At 35.0% G+C, this 24,817-nt stretch overlaps 1 protein-coding gene across 1 annotated transcript in view; it reads left to right on the top strand.

The window, feature by feature from the left end:
• Window positions 1-1,121: 1,121 nt before the first annotated feature.
• Window positions 1,122-24,817, top strand: part of LOC129235097 (uncharacterized) — a 45,588-nt gene continuing 21,892 nt past the window's right edge. Inside the window, exons 1-3 of the mRNA XM_054868776.1 lie at window positions 1,122-1,146; window positions 2,879-6,441; window positions 18,508-18,639. Of these exons, the coding sequence (XP_054724751.1) occupies window positions 1,122-1,146; window positions 2,879-6,441; window positions 18,508-18,639 (3,720 nt within the window). The remainder of the gene's footprint in view (window positions 1,147-2,878; window positions 6,442-18,507; window positions 18,640-24,817) is intronic.

The following is a 24,817-nucleotide window of genomic DNA, read 5'->3' as shown; positions in this document are numbered from 1 at the left end:
GTGGATTGTTTACCGATCACCCCCGCGTAAAATGGAACTCTGCGTTCGACGAGGCGTGGCAAAGTGCCTTCTCATGAAAAACGGTCAATCGTTTCTTCAGAATAAGAGTCGTTCCGAAAAGAACCTTCTGTTCTCTGAATTTTCCAATATATTCTAAGAAATAATTTGTCTGCTGCCTAAAAATTTTTCCTAGCTGCTAAGGTTTTTTCAATTTTTGTAGGTCTCGGACAATTATATCTTTATGTTTAGGGTTTATGATATAATTACGTAGCTTGCGTTTGTGAAACCGAATGCATTAGTTACTACTGCTGCCCGTATGTGCGCACATAATGGGGCGAATATAAAAGAACTGCAGGGGGAATATTAAACCCTTCAGACCTGGTACCGGACATACACTTTAAACAGCTGCTAATGATTTAATAATTGATTTAATTAGTTGATTTTTTTTTGTAGTTGACTCTTTACATTCTACTTATTGTAATCTGTGAAATAATTTTTCATTTTGGGATTGACAACACTGACATATAAGGATAGAGAGATAGAGTGACTCATTTTTCCAACTTCGCTTTTCATCTGAAAAGCGAGGTTTTGTTCCCAATTTTTTAAAAAATATATAATCTTTAATTAATCGTTTCAAACGATTAATTAAAGATTATATATTTATGTTTTATAATTATTTGTAGAACATTTTATAATGAAGTTTGTTCGGTATTTTATCGTGTTTGTGTATGAAATATTGATTTCAAAAATATAAGTCCGGAATATTGGACGTGCCATAACTCTTTTAATTTTTCCCCTACAAACTCAAAATTTTGTGTATAAGATACCCTTTACTATAATACACTGTGTACCAAATATCAACATTTTTGACCCAATATTTCATAATTCCGACTGAAGGAGTTAAGAAACGACTGGTATTGTAGCTTTGGGGATTAAATACATGGTTGGAACTACAGTAGTCATTCGAATTGAATCTAGAGAGGGATCATATACACCATGATGAAACGAAACGACGCATTCATATTCTATGCATTCTATGTATTGTTAGTTAATCTCCAAATCTCTCCCTTTGAAAATTTTGCCAGGCCACTGGAATCTATTGAACTTGTCTGACTTTCACAATGGCGGCGCACTTCAAGCACAGTGGTTGAGAATGACTGATACCGTGTTTTAGAAGTGATATCATTCAGGGGCGGATACAGAAAAATCTTTTGGAGGGGGCCTTGGAAATTGAATACCCCCCCCCCCCCAATACGATGTTTCGTAAGAAAGTTTTTATGACTTTATTTTTTATTTTTTTTTTTCTTTGGATCCCTTCAGGCCAATGAATATACTTTTCCAAGTACATAAATATTATACACTAATATACTTTGAATGTGGATGTAAAACATCTTAAACGTTTCAAGCCAATAAAGAACTAAACCCTGCATATAATGTCACCGAGATGCTATGCAATGAGCGGTTTTAATTAGAAAAATTGTCATTATGATTATAGCACGAGGGCAAGGTTATTAAATAATCATGAATTATCATTATTATTATTCATATCATAATAATAATGAGCGGTTTTAATTAGGAAAATTGTCATTATGATTATAGCACGAGGGCAAGGTTATTAAATAATCCCATACCTCATTTGAGCTTTTTAAATTAATTTACATTTTACTATTATATGATAAAGAAAATCATAGTCAACCAATAGTTAACATTTTTAATAAAAATGTTAATCACTAATTTCATCATAGAAGAAATAATGGACGAATCATGATATTACGTTCCCTTGAATTCAAAACCAGCGAGTTAAATGTATTCTGCCACTTTGGCCAACGACTCAAGTGCTTCTGATTTTGCAAACGAAAATACTTTTATTCAAAATATGCTGTGTGTTTTGTGTTCTTTTTAAATAATTATATAAAAAAATTCTATAAAGAAGTCAATTAAAAAATAATTTTAAAAATACTTAAACTAATTGATCCTTTTGGAGGGGGGGGGGGGGCACGGGCCCCCTGAGCTCCCCCCAAAATCCGCTACTGATATCATTTAAGTTGTGTTTATGATAAGCATAAATATTAAATTAATGTGGGGTTGAATGATGGAGTTAGGAGTAATTTATTATGCATCATCGGAAAGAGTGATTCATGTAATTATTATAATGATCTGTTACTTTTATGTGTGTTTTATGTATTATACATGCTTATTGTAAAGGAATTGAAAGCTGCTGAAGAAATCGTTGAGGGATTTTGTAGAGTGTAATTGATCGTTCACTTTTTTGGATCATATTGGTATTTTAACTCCAAATTATCACCACTAGCCTTTCATCTGACCCGTATTTTGTTTTTTTTTTTTAAGCTTTATTTTTGTTTATGATTTCTTAAACAACTGCATAAAAATATGGATATTTTGATTTTGAAATGTTTTGCTCCATGCAGCAAAATATCCTTTTCTATGGATTATTTTGCTAATATTATTTTAAAATTTTGAAATTGTTCCGTTCTAATTTTAATGCGCATAGCTGCCTGCATTAAGTACTAAATGGGAAAGGTATAAAAAACCCTTATCTAATAATAGTGTTTCAAACTGTTTCATTTAAAATATAATTTTGCCTAAAATATACTCGCATAAGCATTATAAAACGTTTTAAAATAATAATATTAAATTTTTTTTGGTTGAAAATTTTCCCTAATAGAATAATTTGATTTTACATTTTTTAGCAAACAGTAAATAATTCTTTCCGTTTCTGGTGATCGTCGCGTATTTTATGATTTTTTTTAGATATTCCTATTTTGGCAGCTATGCTCTTTGGAATTCAGTCGGAACAGTTAATTGTTTTGCAGTTTATTTTAACAGACTTTTAATTTTTTCTAATTACCATTTTCAGCTACTGGTGGCTGCTTAAAGAAGAAACTTGACACTGGTATCGAAATTACTCAAAATGAACCCCTCAAACAAAATTCAGCTAGCAATGATTTGGTTTTCAAAATCCAAAAGAATGAGCCTTTCGCTGTTTCTTATTCTGCTTATGAGGAAACTGAACGAGAACACGTAGAAATGTCAAAATCCCTCAACGATACTAACAAGGTTCTCCAGGCGGAGGTGAACAACAATTCAGTAAAGTTGGTTCCAGATGAAAACATAAGTACAAATATAGCCATGAAGATCTTTTTTAATGCAATTTCGAAAGAAGAGGGTTCATCATCACCGAACGAAAATGCTTCCTTTGCGAACAACGTTTCAGTATTAGTGGCGGGAAACAGGCTGAAGTCTCCAGGTAGTTGTCCGCAGTCTGAAGCGAAAGATGCCCCTTTCCATTCTGGTACTTCCTCGCCACAAAAGCGCAGTAAATCTGATCCATCCTTCATCATCACCACTTCAGCCCCTTCTACATTTGTTAAATCTGCACCTCTTGTTAGCAACTCATCTGTGATAGAGAGCGAAGGCTCGAAGCAAGAAAGCAGTTCATTGCCGGACACTGCTCAAGAGAAGCTCAATTCCGAAATGTACATCACGCAAATGTCCGGTGTAACCCCGACTGCTCCAGGCATCAAAAAAGAATCGCAGCAGTTGAATTACAGGGTTTCCACCTCTGTTGTCGAAAGCAGGAACTCTTCGAAGGATTCGCAACAGCCAATCATCGAGGAGGAACAGAAATGTCACTTGCCTAGCTCAGTTTACGGTACGTCAGCTTCCAATATTGAAAAAGTGCTCACGGGTCTCCAAGTGCCAGAAACGAGCAAGGACGGGTCTGTGATGCTGGACTTTGGAAAAGTTAGCTTTTTGCAAGAAATGCTAGAAAAGAAATCCGGTGAAAGCAAAACGGCTGACTTGGGCGCTGATAAATCTCTGTGCAAAGAAGAGTCTCGCGTAGATAAGTCAAAACCGTCGTTGGAACAAAAGTTTAACCCTTCGTGTGAAAAATTTTCTTTCATTACGTCTTTCCAAAAAGATGATCGCTCCAATGTGATTACGCCAAATTGCAATAAGTTAAAATTACATATTCCCGAATTCGTGAGCACTGATGATTCTAATTCTTCGGTTTTGTCTGCTGAGTCGCAAAAAGTTGTGAAATGTCCCAAAATTACTAGTCCTCAAATTTTAGAGCAGCACATAAGCAAGATCATTTCGGAGAATGCAGCTATTGTTGAAACATTAGATCCTATGTGGTCGCGCCGTTATTTTAAGCAAAATAGTGTAAATACTTCTCCAAATTCTGATTGTGAATCGAAAAAACAAGGTATTTCCTTAAAATTAAGTAACTGTAGTGACGATAAAGCGACTAATGTGTCGGGATCCACCACTACTTCTAAATTGCAATCGGCTCTGTTAGGTGGATCTTTAACAGAATCGCTTCACGCAACTTCAAAAGGATTATTGTCTAACAAAACCTCTTCGCCAAACGAAAAGTCATTCCCACTTTTAAATGCCTCTCCTCCTTCTGTTATTCCTAGTGTTAATATGTACTCAAAGATTGTTTGTTCTGTTTCTGAAGAAGAATTGAAAGGAAGTGCCATTAAAAGTCTTTTAAGCTTGAAGCGAGGTCGGTATACAAAACGCAAAAATACGTCGACTTTGGATCAGGCCTTTTACAGTCAAAGTCCTCAAAATCCCGAAGGAAGCATTATTAAGGATTTGCTTTTAAAAAGCAAGTCTAAAGAAGAATCAAAGTTGCTTTTGGATGTGAATGACACAAATCCTATGACCTCCTCTTTTACAGTAGACGTAGAAGGTCATTCAGACAAACTTTTTCATCTCAGATGTTCTTACTGTAGTTCAGAGTTTTTAGACAAGTATAATCTTGATGTACATCTCTCTTTTTGTAGAAATTCAGGAACACAGCTGCATACTCTCAGGGATACTGCTGACAAAAGAATCAAAACCACACACGCACAAAACAAGCAGTCACCGACTGAGTTCCAGTACAAATTTGATACGAAAGGACAAACTACTGAATCCAGATTTGAATCTATTTTAGATAACGCGAATGACGGTCCGATTTTGAAAAAACAGTTACTCTTGCCTTTATCGAAAAGTCCACCTCTGAAGAAGAGAAAAGTCTCTGACTCCGTATTATTGCCATCGTTTTTCAATGACAAGTCTCCCGAGCCAATGAATGGGAAGAGTGATATGTACAAGAACATTTCCTCAAGCTCTTTTAGTGATCTAACACTATCTCCCCACAGGGGACGATCGCAAAGTGTCCATTTGTTTGGTGGCGAAGTGCAAGTCCTAGATGGCTCTCAAACTAAAAGAATTAAAATTAAAACTAGTATTCCTGGTGCCTTTTCATCTTTGTCTAACACGATTTCAGAAAGTTACGGCTCGAAAAAATCCACTTCGCTCGAGGAACTCGAAATGGACAAACGAGGTAGAAGTTTACCAGGCGTGATTGTCACAATTGCTCAACCCGTTCATAACTCTGGAGGTACTGTCCATTTGCCAAGTAGATCATCTTCTAGCGTATCACCTGTTGTATCGATCCCTACAAACTTTTCAGATATTTCCAAGTTAGAAAATTCTTTACGAACAGACTTCTCAGTCATCTCTTCGAATTTAGACTTGGTAAAATCTCCGAACAAGAAAAAAGAAACCACTGTTTCGCCAAGCCAACCATTTTCATTTCTTCCTGGACCTGATAGTATTTGTCCTGGTACGATAGGTTTTGAAATTCCTACGTCTCAACCTTACGGGTTAGGTGTTTCGACAATAAATTACTCGGTCAGTGAAATCTCATCTTCTTTCAAAACTGCAAAAACCAATTTTTATTCTTCAATCTTTTCATCTGCACCAAAATGCTTAGAGTTGCCATTTTCTTCGTGCAATGAGAAGGAATCTGAAAGCAGTCCTGTTGTACCGACTGTCATCTTTACCCCGAGCAGTCCAACGCATTCGAAAAACGAAAATGAAGCGCCATCTTCTGAAAGCATATCACAGCCCATGAAAAAATTCCTTTCCCCAGCTAGACCAACATCACTATCTTTAAAAGAAAAACCCTTCACGATGGTGGGATCTACTTTAATTAGCCCAGAGACACCCAGGCCGAAGAAAAGTTGCATCCAACTCTATCTCAACGGCCATGCTTACACTTATTTGGGATTGAAGTGTTCCACCAGATCAACCTATTGTTGTATTTACCGTCCACAACCCATGTTCATTCTACAAGAGACCAATCCCAAACTTTCTATGTATTCAAATTGGCAGGTAGTTCCCGCAAAGGAAGAACTGTCAGGATCTACACCAGGACAGATGATTTCTTTGTATTGCTCCAAGCAGAAAAGTAACATGAAATCTGTTATGACTTTGGCCAAATTAGGCGAGCCATTAATTTTCACGCACTCCAGTTATTGGACTTTCCGATCCAAAGATCAGTCAGAGAAAAATAGACTCTGTGCAACCGCTGATACTAGTCAAGCTGAAGCTGAAGAAGATTCTACAGAACATCCGCAGGTAATTTGATTCGGAAAAAAAAAATACATAAATAGTAAATAAACATTTTCCGACTGAAAACTAGTTAAAATACTTTTCAGAAGTGTATTAATTAGTTTTCTCTTTCTTAAAATTCCACAGTATCTTATATATTTTTAATGAAATGTCCTTAATAACTTTTTGAAGAACGGTTAAAATAGATTTACATCATTTTCAAACTAATTGATCACATGAAGACATCATTCTGAGAACGTGAAATGGGGGGGGGGGGGGGCTCTGAGGACGTGGTGTTGGGAAGCGAGTGGTCACCGGGTCCTTACTTGAGGTTTAAAAATTGGATACAGTGGCAGAAAAAAAGAAAAAATCCTGCTGCTTCCCCCTTAGAAAAAAATTAAAAAATATGCTCCAAAAAAAATTTTTTTTTTCGGAATTAATTTTCATAAACTGTTCCGATTTTAGCGGGAGCCCTTGGAATTTCGAAACGATTTTCCGACTAAAATGAAAATCTTCCAATTGTGCTTTCTTGATTGCCCCCCCCCCTTTTTTATACTCCTCTCGTCTTCTTTTTGAAATGAGTAAATTATCTGCCGATCTTTTCCCTGTTATCTTTGTTTGTACCGAATCTAATCCTTTTCTGTGTAATAGTTTCATTTTTTTCAAAACAAGCCACCCCTTTCCTCCGCACTTCATTTTCTCCTCTATTTCCGCTGGTATCTTCCTAGGGAAAACTTTTTAAAATATTTTCGTTGGTCACGCCTCTGTTAAAATGTTCACGTGCCGGAAATTTTGCAGATTTTTGTACCCCCCTCCACTTTTTCACCTTTACTGTATTCTCAATGTTTTCTTCCTCTCTTACTTTGGGCTAAATTAAATTCTTCTGCTTTCTGTTCACTGATAATAATAACAGAATTCGTAGTTGGCCCGATATTCCTGATTTTCCGGCTGGAAATTATTTTGTTCCGAATTTTTAGTTTCTTGACATTCCTGTTTTTTTTTTTTTTTTTAATATAAAGGGTGTCCCAAAATTAACGCAAGATTTGAATTTGCCGCCATTTTTGCAATAAATTGTGGGCAATCTTGAAAAAAGAACAATTTGGCAGCTGAGGGTCTAGGGTTATTACAAATGGAGCGTTTTCGATTCTATAATGCATTTTCATTATCGAACAATTATTTGAAAAATAATGAAAGTTTGGGCGGGTCAAGCAGTTTACTGTTATTGGCGCTCGATATCGCAATTAGGTAATGCGCAGGTGGTTGTGGGATTGCTGACATAGACGTTTGACTTCAAATAACCCCATAGGGAGAAGTCTAATGATGTAAAATCACGATCTAGGGTACAATTCATATCACCGAAACGAGAGAGTACACGAACAGGAAATTCCTCATGCAGTGATTGAATTGTTTCGCTGGTTGTATAATAGCATAACACTCCATTTTTACTAACCCTAAACTCCCAGCTGTCAAATTGTTCTTTTTCCGTGGCTGCCAACAATTCACAGCAAAAATTGTGGCAAATTCAAATCATGCGTTAATTTTGGGACACCCTTTACATTTGTTTCATTGCTTTCTCAACTAGAACACATAAGTGCCGATTCTGAATCAAAAATAACCTTTTCGCCAAAAAAAAAAGCAATAATTGTCTCAGAATTGGTTCCACGCAAGCACCAATTTTGAACTATTGAGAACCACCTCGCGACACTAACTCAATTTTGATAAAAAGTGCTTATCATGACAGAGTACTGCTTCTTAAAATGGTCCTCACTCGTTAAATATTGCGATTGTCCTTTCAACTACTGCCATAGATACTGAGAGAGTGACTATTATGAAGAGCAGAAAATTTGAAATTGATGTAAAAATCGTAATTTTAGGCTGTATTTGGTAATGTTGTAGGAAAGGAAGTTTGTTATGTCTTCCCGAAACTTTTTCAATATTGAAGTCACTTATAATCTGTCTATGGTGATATTCGGGGGTCAATAGCTTTCGGATTTTTTTTTTAAATTAAAGTTTTTAAAACGCAATTTTAGGCTACTGGAGCCATGAGGTGAGATGTGATAAGTAATAATTCTTAGATAAGTACAGTAGAACCTCCCTTAAGGGACACCTCCGAATAAGGGACACCTCTATTTAAGGGACATTTTTTCTGGTCCAAGTCCCTTTGAATAGGGACTTCCATGTATTTGCCTCTAAGTAAGGGACACTCTATTTAAGGGACAGTCATAGCGAAAACAAAATTACAAAAAATTATGTACAAGTGCCTAAGAAAGAGTGAATTTACTGGAATTCAAGTTTTACTTTTCCTTTAAAAATTAATGGAGGAGAGTTGAACATTAACATATGTTGAAGAAACAAGGATTGTACATTGTAAAAATCTTGCTGAAAGTTACATGCATGATTTATCCACCCAGATATTTATTCAAGTAGGCTCAGGGCCAAAGGAGAGGGCACAGAAACTGACTAGCTTTTATATAAAAATTGAAATGTGAATACTAATTGTAATTCACAGTGTCTTGCATTGTAAATTACATGACATGATGCAAATTCATGCAATGAATTACTCCAAAATAATTGCTTTATGGGGGAAAACTTTGGACTTTCCAAAATTTTAACACAATAATTATTAATAAAATGATAAAAAATCATTAAGTGTGAATTTGATTTAGTTGTGTATGAAAAATGAAAAGTATTGAATCTTAAGTGTTAATAGTTTTGTAAGTTCATAACAAAAGTATACCGAGTAAACACGCTGCATGTATAAACTAAAATACCTCCGAAGAAGGGACACATCTATTTAAGGGATATAATATCGGGTCCCATTAGTGTCCATTATTGAGAGGTTCTACTGTATACGAAAGTAAAAGGGAATTTATTTTGAAAATTGAAAAGGCATTATTTTTATCGGTTTTTTAATGTTACAAATTTGAAATGTGTGAAAAGGTAACACTCAAGTCTCATGGAACCCCCGAGAGAGCTCTACGGAACCCCACGGTTCCGCGGAACACAATTTAAGAAACGCTGTGCTATGCAATTGTTTTTTTTTTTTTTCCTGTTATGCAGTTATTGTTTACTTAATAAAATGCATTTGACTAGGATTATGCTCCCGCTCCTTGTTTTCTCCCCACAATGCCGACGTCAAATCATAATGCGTGAGCTTAGGTTTTCGAGAATAGAGAAGTTGCAACCTATTAAATGTTCATATTTTGGCTATTGGATATTGTTAATTGACCCTCAAAACTAAATAATTCACCATCGCCGAATTTTAAAGCACCGTGGTTGATTTTTAATGAATTTTTAAAAATCCACGCGCAAAAGTGCGCGCTTCTGAAACGTCACGAGCCTACGTCACAGGGCACTACTGGGCAGCCTTCCGCCGAAGATCCCTTGTTTTCGCTAGGGACATTTTGAGCGCGCTGATATTTTTATTTTTTAGAAATTCAATAATCCTTTTGAACACACTATGGAGGCCGGATTCGTTAAAGCACATTCTAAATAATCTTCCTCAAGTTACACCAATGAGATATTCGAATATTTTCGAGAGGATGAGACGTTTAATGTTCCAGAAACGCGAGGAGTTAAATGCGAGGAAATAAGCCTTTTACGTTTCGTCTTCGAAGTCGAATGCGTGACCTTCGGCTTCTCCCCTATCGGAAGAGGGCATGACGTCACTTCCTATGCCATTTGACGTCACAAGAGCTTGAACTTTAAAAATTAATTAAAAAAAAAACTACTTATCATATCGCAAAATTTTTTTACCTATGATGTTCATACATGTTACTCTATCATATAAAAATAAAATTGAAAAATCGAAAGCTTCCCTATTCAGGAGTGCCCCCCCCCCTAAGAGCAAGGATGCATTCCCCTAAATACCGCAAAGACCCCCCCAAAAGTGAAAAACACCCCTCAAAACACCCTCTCCCCTAAAAATTTCAAAGGCACAGTCTGCGTTATGACAGTCCCCCTAGGTGGGCAACCCCGTGAGAACAGAAATCCAAGTTGTTCATGAAATTGGGGTCCGTTTTTTCTTTTTTATGTTACTTTTTAAACGATCCACTATTAAAATGAAATAAGAGATGACCTATTAATACATCAGAAATCACTGTTCAGTGAACGAAACAAGTTCTGTGCTCCTAATTACTTTCTAACTAATGTCTCAATCATTATCATTTTTCAAAAATTTTAATTGTAAATTTGAACAATTTCCAGGAATTCTTAAACTAAACCTTCAATACTTAAATTGAATTTCGATAATGTCTACAAGACGTATCTATAAGAACGTTCGTTTTCGCCCCCCCGGGGGGGGGGGGGTCCCGATGTCGAAGTGCTTTGCTGAAAACTACATACCGTGTTAGCTTTCAATCTTTTTGCATTCAGTAATTTTTTCAGTTATTTTAGAAGTTAGAAGCTATATTTTAATACATGCTATCTCACATAAACTTCTTTTATTTTCTATTTAAATATAGTTAATTTTTTTTTTAAATATTGAATATTACTGCTGTTTCGTTTCGTATATTACTTGATTTTAATGTCTGCTTAAGTTTATACTGCAGTAATATATTTTACGAAACAGGATTTTTTAAAGAGGGGCACCTTTATGTACGTAAATCCCAACAGTACTTGGAAATACAAACTTCCATCTAAAATAAAAGCATAAGTTTGTCGCAGTTGTGCTTCCCAATTTCATATAGAATTATATTAGTAATATAGTTCTTTGAGTCAGAACCTGCCAGTTTTAAGTTTTATCAAACTGCATTGTTTTTTTTTTAATTTTTTCAATTTTTAATTTTTTTTTTACGTTAGTGCTTTCAGTTTAATTATAAAAATTAAAACACGCATCGGTAAACTTGATTACAACATGTGATGATGAAATAGAAAGCAATACATGTAGCTTACATTGATATATGGATACAATATAAACTCCAATATGTATTTGTAAAAAAATGTATACTTCACACGTTAAAAAATAGTATAAGTGCCCTTATTTTTGTCCTGATGTATTTGTAATACAGTGCAGAACCTTTTATCCGGGAGCCAAAAAACCGGGAAACCAGAAAACCGGCAACTTTTGCCGATTTTTCCGCGATTTTTAAAAAATGCGCATTTTCGGCAATTTTTGAAAAACTAAGCATTTTTTTTTTTTTTTTTTTTTGAAATACCTAAAAGAATATCAGCGGTTTCTTAATAAATACCATATTACTCATCTATAATTCGGAAAAATGTTTTCAAAAACGAACTTCAGAGGGTTATCCTTAACGCGGGGCAACATTTCCGAAATATTTTCTTGAATTAAAAAGTACACTCGTAAGTCTTAAATTTTCGTGTTTTATTTCAACTGAATACTAAAGAAATGAATATTTTCACATTCTAATGCAATATTTTATTGAATAGTCCCTAGTTAAAGCCGTTTCGAGCGTAAGTAACGTCGGAAAAGAGCGGGAAACACCGAAAACCAGATTTGCGAATTTTTTGGATAGTTGATGGTGGAAATCGTTAAACGCAAGACTCATAAATCAAATTTCTATTGGTATGAACTTAATGCAAAAGCAATAGTTATCAATAACTACTGTAACCGCAAACACCAAACCTTTACAAGAAATTAAAAAAAAAAAAAAGCGCGTTCAAGAAAACAAATTCTTTCATACACTGTAGTAGAAAAATCGCAATTTATGTTCAAAAGCTTGTTGTTTGCCCTTCCCTTCATTTTCTTTTGTTTTAAAACATGGAGAAGTGGGGTTTTTTTTTGCCCCTTTTCAAAATAAATGTGTTGGTCTCGGGTCTTATGGATAACTTTCAATAATAAGCATTTCTGAATTGTTTTCTTCTTATTTTAATATGTATTACTATTTATTATAGTAATTTAAGTTTCATAAACAATCGGCCAAAAGCTCTTTTTAGCGTCCCAGAAAACCGGGAAATTCAGATATCCGGGACAGCGATGGTCCCGAACTTCCCGGATAATTGGTTCTCTACTGTATTGTATTCTGATTTTTTTTTTCAAAGCCAGTCTAAATTAAGATGGCAGTTGAAAATTATAGTAAGCCATTCCATTTGTGCAGGCTGTCTTCTTAAAATATCTGTATGAAAAATAGAAAAATCATAGATAAGAAATTTCGCAATCTTTTTAACGTACGTCCGCCATTAGTTGCCAAAGGATTTTAGAAAAAGTTACGGAAATCGCGTAATCCTGTTCCCTAGCGCGAACCCTTGAGTACAATTGCTTAAAAACGCCACATCTGTTGATTTCCGGTTTTGCACTTTAATTCCTAAAGCATTCAATAATTGTGCAAAACAGAGAAGAGCTATTAATGTTTTTAGACCAATTTTAAATGTATTAACACGAAAATATGTTTTCTGCTAATATTTTAATGTTTTTCACTTCAGAAAATTTGATTTATTTTGAAGATTCGAATGTTATTCCAATTCATGAAAGTTACGCCTCAAATATTTTGAATGAATTTTTGGATCGGGTATGGTGAAAATCGTTTTTTTTTTTTTTTAATTTTTTTTGAACAATCACGATTGCTTATTGTTCTACCTTCACCATCCTTGGCGTTATGGTTCCTTTTTCAGCTAGGACCAGGGACACCAGCACCACCGCCCACCGGCCTCTGCAGGCGCGGCTCCGAGCACTGCCTCCTGGAATCCGTTTCTCCTGGCCGATGGCGTCCATGTCCTACACACACGCGCGCTCAAATACACACACACACACACACACACACACACACACACGTACACACACATACATACATACACACACATACACACAAGCCTTTACACATACACACAGGTCTACGCACACACACAAGCCTACACATGCACGCACGCGCGCCTACACATACACACACGCCTGCACACACACACAACTATACACACGTAACGGCCCAGGATGAAGGGCAGGCGTGGGGGGAGAGGAGCCGTTTCTAGAAACAATAGCCCCCAAATGAGTAGAGCCCTGTCACAACTCATGATTGCGAAAAACATAATTTGAATTCAAAGTTTCAGAATTCAAATTAGCGTTGATTGAGGGAAGTGGGGGTCACAGGTTTTTTTTAAATTATATTTTTTTTTATTATTATTTTTAAAAGAAATATGCCAACATTGACACGCTGCTTATGGGAAAACTTCCTTGCTACGTCTGACCACGGATTGTATGGAAAGACAAAAATCCGTTTTACCGCCGGAAATGGAGGAATCTATTATTTTTTACCGATGTCAGCTTTCGCAGAAGCAGAGTCTCATTCAAATGAGCCGAATACGCGCATCAAATTTTTACTTTTCCCCTTATTCACATAGATTCGTCTTATCTGAACGTTTGAAAATTCCATGCAATCCGTGGTTGGACAGTATGTTATAAGCTGATCGCACTGATCGCAGTATGTTTTTAAGCTCAGTACATTTTACATGCTCGTATTTAAAATTGATCAATTTTCAAAACTTCCATTTTAAAAACGTCATCAAACAAAAACCGTGTAAAGCAGGTTTTGTTTTAAACGAAGAATTGGAGAGATCCCCCTTTAAAACAGCTTTCCCAAAGAAGAATGCTTACCGAGATTTGCTGTTCTCTTATGTTGTGAGTAAAGGAAATGTTGTTTTCTCTGCATTGACACTGTGCTAGCAGAGAAACAACTTTTACAGAATTTTTCTCGGCATTCACACTTAGAGGTGCGACATCGATGGCAAAACATCCATATAAGAAATTAAAAGATCGATGGTATTGATACATCGACCAAAAAACATCGATGTTTTAAAACATCGATCTTTTTATCAATACATAACATACATTTTTGAATACACTACACTACAGACTTACTCATGTGATAATCTCTAACAAATGTTTCTTAGTGGAAAAATACTGAACCTCAAATCATGAACACAATTTAATAGGAATAATTTCGCGATATCTTGGTGCTACAATAGGACAAAAATGATAATAAGACATACAACGATTAATACAAACTAGTTATAGCAATAAGGAAATATTTTAAAAACTGAATGAAACTAAAGATAAATCTACACCAAAAAAGAATCTAAGAAAAAAATGTATCATAGCACTTACCGTCAGTTGAATGATGAGAAAGAGTTGTGCAAATCATACTAAAAATTCAAAATTAACTCTAACAATTATTATTAAGAGCAAGAAATATGTGTTGTACTGTTAGTGCTACATAGTTAAACACAAATTGTAAGTAATAGAGGGACGGCTTGGGGAAGTCGATAAGTATTATAACCTCCAATAATATTTGATGTTGACAGTTTGGAGGAAAATAAGTTTGTTCACTTTGTCCCCCCCCCCCCAGAAGCGCATTTCTCTTTTTGCTGACTATCTCCCGCCAGTCAGAGAAAAACCTCTTTCCGATGGTACAGAAGTTATCATCACTGTCAAATACTTTAACGCGACTATCACCAGTTCTGAATTTTTAAAATTATAATTTTCACCGTAGTAATGTATAAGATTTTCCTTTAGTTTAAGAACTGGAGCCTTGAAACAGACCGTAAGTTTTGGCAAAAGACTAGCTGTGTCGAGTTCTTCCAACAGCTTTGACCTCTTCCTCACACTCTAGTTATCTCTTACCATTTTGCAGTAATTTTCCCAAAAATCATCCTCTACACAAAAAAATTGTTCTTATAAAATGTGCAAATAAATTAATATTTTTGAGCAATTCCATAAGTACTTAATTACCTAGCTAGCAAATTGGAGCAAATTTTGTGAAATTTTTCAATTAAAATACTAAAACATCAACATCGAAAAAATATCGAAGCCAAAACATCGATGTTCCAAAAACATCGATGTTAAAAGCATTGATGTTTTAATAATACATCGATGTTTCCAAAACATCGACATCGATGCCGCACCCCAAATTCACACTGTATCAGAGAAAAGTCTTTTGCAGAATTTTTCTCTGCATTGACACTGTGCTAGCAGAGAAACAACTTTTACAGAATTTTTCTCTGCATTAGCGCATAGTAGCAAAAAAAAAAAAAAAAAAAAAAAAAAAATCTACAGAATTCGTTTTTTTTTTCAACTGATAATTTACATTCGCAGTTTTAAATTTTTAACGCCTCTACAAATGTATTTGACGATTTCACGCTTTGAAAATCGAAATTATACCTCAAATATGGAGTCAAGTGTATTTTCCCGTACTGTGTCGATAACAATTTTAACATCGTGAGAAACGAACAAAAAAAAAAAAAAAAAAAAAAAAAAAAAAAAAAAAAAAAAAAAAGCAAATTAAATTGGAAAAACTATTAAATTTAGACATTTTTTAATTTGAAATGCTAAACATTCAATAGGTTAAAAAAATCAAACATCTTTTATTTTCCTCTCAGCCTTACCAAATTTAGATTTTTTATGGATTTCCTCACTATTACTGTTTTCAAATGTTTTGTATTCTCCAAAATGAATTTCATTTCTCCAACAAATGTCAAGGAGTATTTTCATGCCTTGAAAAAAAGCTCTAGCAACATATCTCGGTTCTGGGCGGTTTTTTCTGTATTCATGTTGTTAGTATATGACGCAGTGTTAATATAAGTTGAGCAGTGCTGTGCTTTTATCTGAATAAATATGTTTAATTAATAATTACTCGTTGCTGTGAATATTTTTTTAAAAAGTGTTTTAAAAATGATTCGTTTGAATCTAGTTATCGTCACACAACAGTATGCAGTGAAAGCTAGAATGTTCAGAAAGTGAGTAACACGCTAAATCCGTGTTTTCTTAACCTTTCTGGAATTGAGCGTTAAAAAAATTATATTTAACGTTAATTTTTCGAAAGGGATCCGTTTGCATCCGCTTCTGCAAAATTCGCTGTTTTTTGTTTTCTATGCAATCCCACATCTTGGATGTCAAAAATTTTGTATTGCCTGTTATTTTCAACCTGTCTTATGCTTCATTTTATGTAGCGGACTTCTATATTCAACATTTTGCCAATTCAAAAATTTCAGTTCAATAGCATTTGAGTAGCCACCAGCCAAAACAATTCTAAATTTAGCATTCGTTTTTACAAAGCTTTATCTTTCGTTTAAACAGATCTTAAGAAAATTAAATTAATCTAATAAGTAGAGAGGACATTCAAAGTGACGATAGTTTCCGAAAATCGGAGAATTTTAATGCTCTCAGAAAAATTAGTTAGAAGTTTAGTGAGTTTCTCAAGCTGAAGAACCTTTCTTTTTCATGTTTTGACCGTCATCTCATTTAATAGTTACAGAATAGTTATACACACACACTTGTTCTGAAAATACTTTGCTCAGACAGTATGTCTTTTCGGGCGATGGATATGCATCTTATTTTGTTGATAATTCTGTAAATTAGTTGAAATTGTTAAACATTACTTAAACTCCAACCCTTCTCTCCGCCCCTGAAAAAAGGAAAAATTTTTGAAAATTAAAAATACAAGTTGTGTTACACGTACTTAAAATAATTTTAAAATTGTTTTATGTGTATATTACATTCTTGCCGAATCTACAGTTTTTAACGGGGTACTACTGTTTTTTACACCCATCTCTCAATTTCCAGTTTTGTCAATTTTCTCCAGTTTTTAGAAGCTTTTTTTTGTTGAAAATATGGGAAAAAAAGAAAAAAAGTTTTTCGATCTACCATCAAAAAGTTTCACTTTCTTCTCAGTAGATGGCACCATAGTTTCTAGTCATCCACCAATGACACGGGGGGATAAGAATTTCAAATAGTACGTACTCCATAACTCCATTTTTATTTGCAAGCTGCAAAAATGCGATTTTTCAAAATATCCGAATTTTTCTGAAATAAATCTTTGGTTTTTTTTTCGAACAGCGGGCACAATATTCAAGACGTGTGTATTGAAGGAATGGATTTTTTTCAGATGTATGCTTATGAATTTTAACATTTACTTACTTGTTTACTCAAAAATTTTCCACATGTTCATGTCCCACGAAGCACGTGCTTCACCGAAAATTGCATGCAGTGTTTGAGTTTTCAATCCTTTTGCATCTTCTAAATATGTAAATTATTTTGAGAGTTGAAAGTTATTTCAACATATACTACCTTATATCTACTTATTTTCTTTTTTATTTTCACATTTTTAAAATACTTGATTTTAGTTTTATTAAATTCTTGTAATCACTTTTTTTTTTTTGGCGAAGACTTCTAAATTTCAACCGAATCCACTCATATTGTTTTCTATTTTTCATTTGCAGTGGTTTATATTTTTATAGCTGCTACCAATTAGCTTATATCTCATAAAAATTTCCATTTCATTTTAAGTTTCATATTTTAAGTGTACTATAATAATCTTGAAAGGAAATATGTTATTGGTCAGTCATAGTGTCATCTATTTACCTGTAGTGAAATCTCCTGATTTTTGTTTCTATGGAGGTTTGCAAGTATTATTATTGAAATATGAAAAGTATTTTGAGATTTTGCCAAGCAGTTGGCATTGGCAGATATACTTTGGATGTAGAAGAATAAAAGAGAAAGTAGTTGTAGGCACAATATAGATAAAGCTATTTGAAAATATTCAGAACTAATACTTGATCAGAAATTCGATTGTTACCTCTATGAATGAAATTAGAGCTCTTCTCTGCAAGTCCATCTGCATGCTGTTTTGATCTTGAGAGCAGCAAAGAAAGTACAAAATATGCTATGCACTATTTAAAAAAAATGTTTTATGCATGACATCGTTTTAAATTTACTTATTTGCATTATCTAGAGCTGCAAACCTGTTTCCACATCTTCAAAAGAATTAGGAAATGTAAAATATAATAAACATTTATCGCGAAATATCAAATAAAACTCTCACTAAAAATTGAAACACCTGTTGCTCTAAAGATAAGTATTTAATATTTAAAAAAGAACATTCAAAGAGAGGTATTTTCATGGAGAGCACCCGATGTTGACTCCTTGCTTCCTTACATTTTGAAAGAAAACAGGCAAATTCTTCTGTGGAACTTAATGAGAGTCTAACAGAAAGCCCTCCTAACGCAGTGCTACAACTTGGTAGTATTGTCAAGCATTTTGCCATTTTAGTGACGTGTGTGTGTTAACTAATGTTGGTTCTTCCTTTGAAGAGACTGATGTGTTATCTTTTGCTTTTTCAATTTCTTTATATTGTTTTTTCTTTTTAGGAAACTTCTGAACCACCATCACAAAAAGAAGCAGTCCTTTCATCGTTGAATAATACTTCTGAAAGTCAGGTGCTCTCCACAGACGACTCAAGTGCTCGTCCAGACACTGATAACACGATATCAGATGGAGATGTAAGTAATAGTCCACCATCTTACATCTTGTTTACTTACATATATATTTATACACATTAGATTTTTACTTTCTTCTGTATCTAATATATAGAAGAAAGTATTGGATTCGTGCAAATTTTCGAATTTTGACGGATTCGAGCGTTTTGAGGTGTGCTGAGTCCATTTCGACTATTTTTGGAAAATGCCTGTCTGTCTGTGTGTATGTGTGTGTGTCACGTCTGTGTGTGACCAGTTTTTTGTGGCCGCTGTACAGCAAAAACTACCGCATGAAATCGAACAAAATTTAGTACACATATGTACCCCTATGTGAACTTGTGCCCTATGTGTGGTTTTTGGCGCGAATTCTTCCAAGGGGGGTGGAGCAATGGGACGTTTTTTGAATTACGCGTGATTGCTATTTCTCAGGAAGTAACTGGCGGAATCAAACAAAATTTGGTCCATATGTTGCCAGTAACAGGAACAGGTGCTGATTCAATTTTGGTGTCAATAACTCAAACGGGGGTTGAGCTATAGAACGTTTTTTGTCGTTAATTGTGACTGCTGTATCTCAAGAAATAATGAACGGAATGAAAGAAAAATGTATCAGCAAGTAGCCCTTAGTGGGTATAAAAGCTGATTTTATTTTGGTGTTAACAGCTAAAAAGGGGGCAGCACAATCGCCCGTTCTTTTTTTCCATTGTGAGTGCCGTATCTCAAGAAGTAATGCTACGTTCTGGTTGAAATTTGGAATGTATGTGAATCCATATGTAAACAGGCTTTGGTTCAATTTTGGCGCCAATCGCGCCAAGAGGTGCTGATTTATTTTTATTATCATTATTTTTTAGCAAATAAAAATAGCTTTATTAATGCAACAATAAGAAAGATAAATTGTAATAGATTATCGTCTGCTTATTTCTCGTGATTTTAATTGTATGAAAATGATCGGAAATATTATCTCAATGATTTAAAAATTTTAACTGTTGCCATCTTATGTTCGTTAACAAATAAAATATTTGTAATTAATTCAAGCAAGGCTTTAAAAATAACTTTCAATTTTCGCTCTTTGCTTTGCTTTTGCAATAATTCAGACATTGGGATGGTCGTCAAGTTTTTTCATGTGTAATTTTGTTTTTGTTGGGAATATTGCTTCCTCGTCAAGCATGGGGAGGGATCAGAAAAAAAAAGAAAAAAAATATAGAAGAAAGTTTCGTGATGGCCACAACATACTAGTTATATATGAAACCAGTGATAAATGCTTATTTCTGTGGCCAAACTATCTCTTGTTGGTGTACGTGAGAATACAGTCGACTCCGCTATAACGCAATCCGACTTACGGGAAATGGCTATAACGCGATTTTTTCACCAGTAAAGAATTTTAGGCCTGACGTGAATTCCTGACCTGCAACGCGAAAATTTTCTCAGTGGGGAATCGTGGTGTGTAAGTATTGGCTTTGTAATTTGCTACTATGTATACAGTGGAGCATCAAAAATCCGCACAAATTGGGAGAAGTGGTTGTGCGGATTTTTGATTTTGCGGATTTCAGGTCACTAAGGAAATAGGTGGTTGTACCTTTAAATTGGAAAAATAAAAACAACAAGGAATAAAAATATAATAGTTACAGTTATTTACATTATTTAATATATACAAGTTTACAAATCATTAGCTATTTACATTTTGAAAACATTTCAGAAATTGTAGCTTGTTTCATATTTTTTAATAGTTTAAGCTTAAGTCTTTTTTGTATGCTGTACAGCATTAGGAGTTCTTGCTCCGACACAATATCTTGTTGTTTTAAAAATTCCAGGTAGTGTTCTCCTACCTGCACACCCTCTTGAGATTAGAATTTTTTTAGATTCTGCCTCTCCTTCATCCTCATCATTTAAAAAATTAAGTTTTGGGGAAAATCGAAGCGGATTTAGGATGTTGGCGGATTTCAGGGTGGCGGATTTTTGATGCTCCACTGTATATATTTTTTTCGTGACCTTCATCACTTTCGCATCCCTGAGCGCGGAAGTTCTCACACCGTACTAGTCCGAACATTGCTTATGCAAATAACTACTCCTTATTTCTCTTTATTTTTTTTCATTCTAAATGAGAAAGTTGTTGAAATGTAATGACACCTAAGAGTGCTGTTTCATCTAAAGTTGGTGAAGATAGAAAGAAAAAGAGAAAGTTTTTCACAAATAAAAGAAAGCTAAAGCTTCCTGTGAAAAGCTGAATCTCGACTAAAAAATGTGTGGAAGGTAGCAGGACAATTAGGTATGAGTGAATCTTCTATATTCCATACATACAATTAAAAGTCAGGGAAAGGAAACCTGTAAACGTTTACCGAGTAATATCTTAGTAAAATGCAAAAAATTTATGAAAATGGAAGCTGCTCTTGTATTGTGAGTTAAAGAAACCAGGACGAGAGGTGTTGCCATAGATGGAAATGTTATAAAAGAATTAGTGAAGCAACTGCTTAAATATATATTAGAATAACAGTTTGATCACGCAGCATAAATCATTATCATCTTCACTTTTTTTAAGTTTCAAATATCATTACTGGATCTACTGTACAGTACTACTACAGTGCATTTTTTTTTTTTGCTGTATACTGTACATACCGTATACTGGTTTATTTTATGTCTTTCTTCCCCATTGATCATTGATTTTGTGCATCGTAGCAGCATTAATGTTGAATAAAGGTTTTTTTTAAATAATAGTAACCATTAAATATAAGTAACCATTCAGTTCTTTATGTAACGATATTAACAAAAATATTTCTGGGAACATGAATTGTTTTGCTGATGGTGTCAAAAGTTATGGGGACTGTAGATAATGAAGAACAAGCAAAGCAGCTGCAATAGGATGTAGATCATATTACGGAGTGGGCTGATAAATGGGGTATGGCTGTTAATGTTGGGAAATGTCAAGTGCTACATTTAGGGCATGGAAATAAGTGTACAAGTTATTATTTGCAAGGTTCAGTCATTAGTCAGGCAGACAAAGTTACTGATCTGGGGGTCTTAATAAGTCAGGATTTAAAGTTTAGCCAACAGTGCAGCATTGTTAGTAACAAGGCCAATAAGATGCTTGGGTTTATCAATAGATCTATTTCAAACAAATCTAAAGAAGTTCTTCTGCCCTTATATAGAAGTTTGGTAAGACCCCATTTGGAGTATGCTGTTCAGTTTTGGTCTCCTTATCTAAAGAAAGACATTAATGTATTGGAAAGGGTTCAAAGGCGAGCTACAAGGCTAATAAATGGACGTTCTCACTTAGACTATGAATCCAGGCTTAGAAGGTTAAAAATGTAGTCTTGAGCAAAGAAGAGACCGAGGGGACATGATTCAGCTGTTTAAATTTATTAAAATGAAAGATGTTACGGGGCTGAAGTTTAGCACTGAAAACAGGACAAGGGGTCATTGTTTTAAGCTATTTAAATATCAGGCTAACATGGATATTAGGAAAAATTATTATTATAGCAGGGTAGTGGAACCTTGGAACAGTTTACCGGAAGATATGGTAATGAGCAAGGGAGTAGATAGTTTTAAGAGGGCCATTGATCTTCACTGGGGATTGTAAATTAACTAGGACCAGTCTAGCTGGGCCCAGAGCCTGTTGCTGGTCGTCATATTTGTATTTGTAAGAAACAGTAATGTATAGTTAAGAAATGATTTTTAACAGTTGAGGGGAGGTTTACAAGCGTCTAAAATGATTGGGTACGTTTATAAAAGATTTTACACATACCCTTTTCCACAACGCGAAATTTCAACTTACGGGAGGGGTCTTGGTACGGTTTGGGGTCAAAATGTCGCCACCGAAATGTCGCGGCCAAAATGTCGACGGTCCAAAATGTCGCCAGGCCAAAATGTCGCCGGTCCAAAATGTCGCTTGTCCAAAATGTCGCCAGGCCAAAATGTCGCCGGGCCGAAATGTCGCCGGTCCAAAATGTCGCCGGGCCAAAATGTCGCCGGGCCAAAATGTCGCCGGGCCAAAATGTCGCCGATCCAAAATGTCGCCGGCCCAAAATGTCGCCGGGCCGAAATGTCGCCGGGCCGAAATGTCGCCGGGCCGAAATGTCGCCGGGCCAAAATGTCGCTGGGCCAAAATGTCGCCGGGCCAAAATGTCGCGGGGCCAAAATGTCGTAGAACCAAAATTCGCTCATTCAGTTGGTAAGAAAAATGCAAATGTACAAAAATGCTGTTTAACACCAAATTTGCAGAATAAATGATTACTGCCTTTAATAATGTCTTCGTTAAAAATGGGACTGAACTAACTGAGTTTCTTGATGAATTCTAAAAAGATTATTCCGTTTTGATTCGCAACTCTCGGCTGTTTTTCAGCAAACAAATAGTATACAAGCGTTATGTTATCTTATTTCTTGTGACTCGTTATCTACCAACTGTAAAACGTTCTGACGGCGTTCAGTTCTGACGTTCGATACATTTTTTAAAACTTTTCTTCAAGAATAGTGTGCGTTTGTATGTGACCGATTTTTTGGGGCCATTCTACGTCAAAACCTGTGGTAAGAATTCGAACGATACCCGCAAGTACCCATATATGATTTAGGGCTGCGTGGTTTTTTTGCGTCAATTCGTTCAAGATAGTGGAGTAACTGAACGTTTTCATCGATATGCGTGACTGTCATTGCTCAAAAAATGATGAACGGAATCAAATAAAATGTTAGGAAGCAGCAGGGGGACAGATTTTGGGGTCAATAACACCAGAGGGTGGAGCAATCGAATGTTTTATTTTTCCTTTCTTTTTTTTTTTATCTGTGACTGATATATCTCAAAAAGTAATACAGTAGACCCTCGTTTTCAGCAGGTTTATTTTACGCGGTTTCGATTATACGCGGTTGAAGATTTGACACCTTTATTTTATTTACGCAGATGAGTTTCGGTTTTACGCTGATGCGGCAATGCAAACAGGTAACATTTTCCTCTCTTTCAAAACCCAAGCTCCTATAGATTGCAGATTACTTGTAACTAACTGCATTTTGGCGTGCTAATAATCGAACTTGGGTCCTTGGAGACATTTTATGCGATTGGTTCCAGAGCTTTTTCCATTATAGAAGTAAAATGATTAAACTCACACAGTTCAGAACTCACTGGAAGAAGAGCTTTTAGGAGTGACAAAGGAGGTCAAAACCAACGAGGATACCGACTCCGGTGACACACAACCAAAAACGCTCACATTGAAATTTTGAACCATTCGTAGACAATAGAAATAATTTTTTTTCTGATTTGTTAGTAAAGGAAGATTTTATCAAGGAAATGACGCAAGTGGTCATGGATGCGTTAATGCTCAGCAAAGAATTAGAGGAAAAATTCTTAATGACTACCAAAAGACTATCATAGCCAGCTCTTCTTCATAAACAGAACGCGAAATTAGTTTGTTTTCTTTATGCATATTATGCATAAAAATCGATATAAGTACACATTAAACTTTTCATACAATTAGTCATCACTAGAACGAAGTATTTTTTTATCTACGGAACCAAATCCCTATTTTGAACCCATTCCCTATTTTTGATATTGGGTCTCAATTTACGCGGTTTCGATTTACGCAGCATTTCCGTGGAACATAACACCCGCGTAAAACGAGGGTCTACTGTACAAGGGTTAAGACAAAATTTGGTCTACAGGACTACAGGTATATCTTAAAGGGCGAGTTGCTCATTTATTTTTGGCTTCAGTCATCCCAAAAGGATGGATCACCGAATATTTTTAATCGTTTTATGTGACTACTATATCTCAAGAAGTAATGCGAGGATTCATACAAAAATGTAGTATGCAAGTGAAATTAAACGAAAACAAGCCTTATTTTCGTTCTAAGTTGAGTTTCGTAATCGTTTACGTGAGTCAGTGTAATTAAATAAACAATGAAAAATATACTGGTTGAGCAAGATATCAATAAAATCTAAATTAGCCGTGTATTCCTCTCATTTTTGTAGCACTTTAACTAGCGTGGGTGTTAAATAAAAACTGAGTTTGCATTCTTATACAATTTGCGTAGTAAAAATTCAATAATTAAAACAGCATTTTTTTCTGAGAGGGGAAAACTTATTTGTTTATTATTATTATTATCATCAGTATTCTTTTCTTTCTGAATTACCAAGCTATATTGAGCTAGAACTATTACTTTTTGGAACTAATTTTAAAAATAAGTCTAGGTCAAAATTGATCTGAATAATCTCATTGATATCAGTT

Source organism: Uloborus diversus, chromosome 2, assembly GCF_026930045.1.
Source record: "Uloborus diversus isolate 005 chromosome 2, Udiv.v.3.1, whole genome shotgun sequence".
Classification (NCBI taxonomy): Eukaryota; Metazoa; Arthropoda; class Arachnida; order Araneae; family Uloboridae; genus Uloborus; species Uloborus diversus.
The sequence above is the reverse complement of the archived record's forward strand: the minus strand, read 5'-3'. Positions and strand labels throughout refer to the sequence as shown.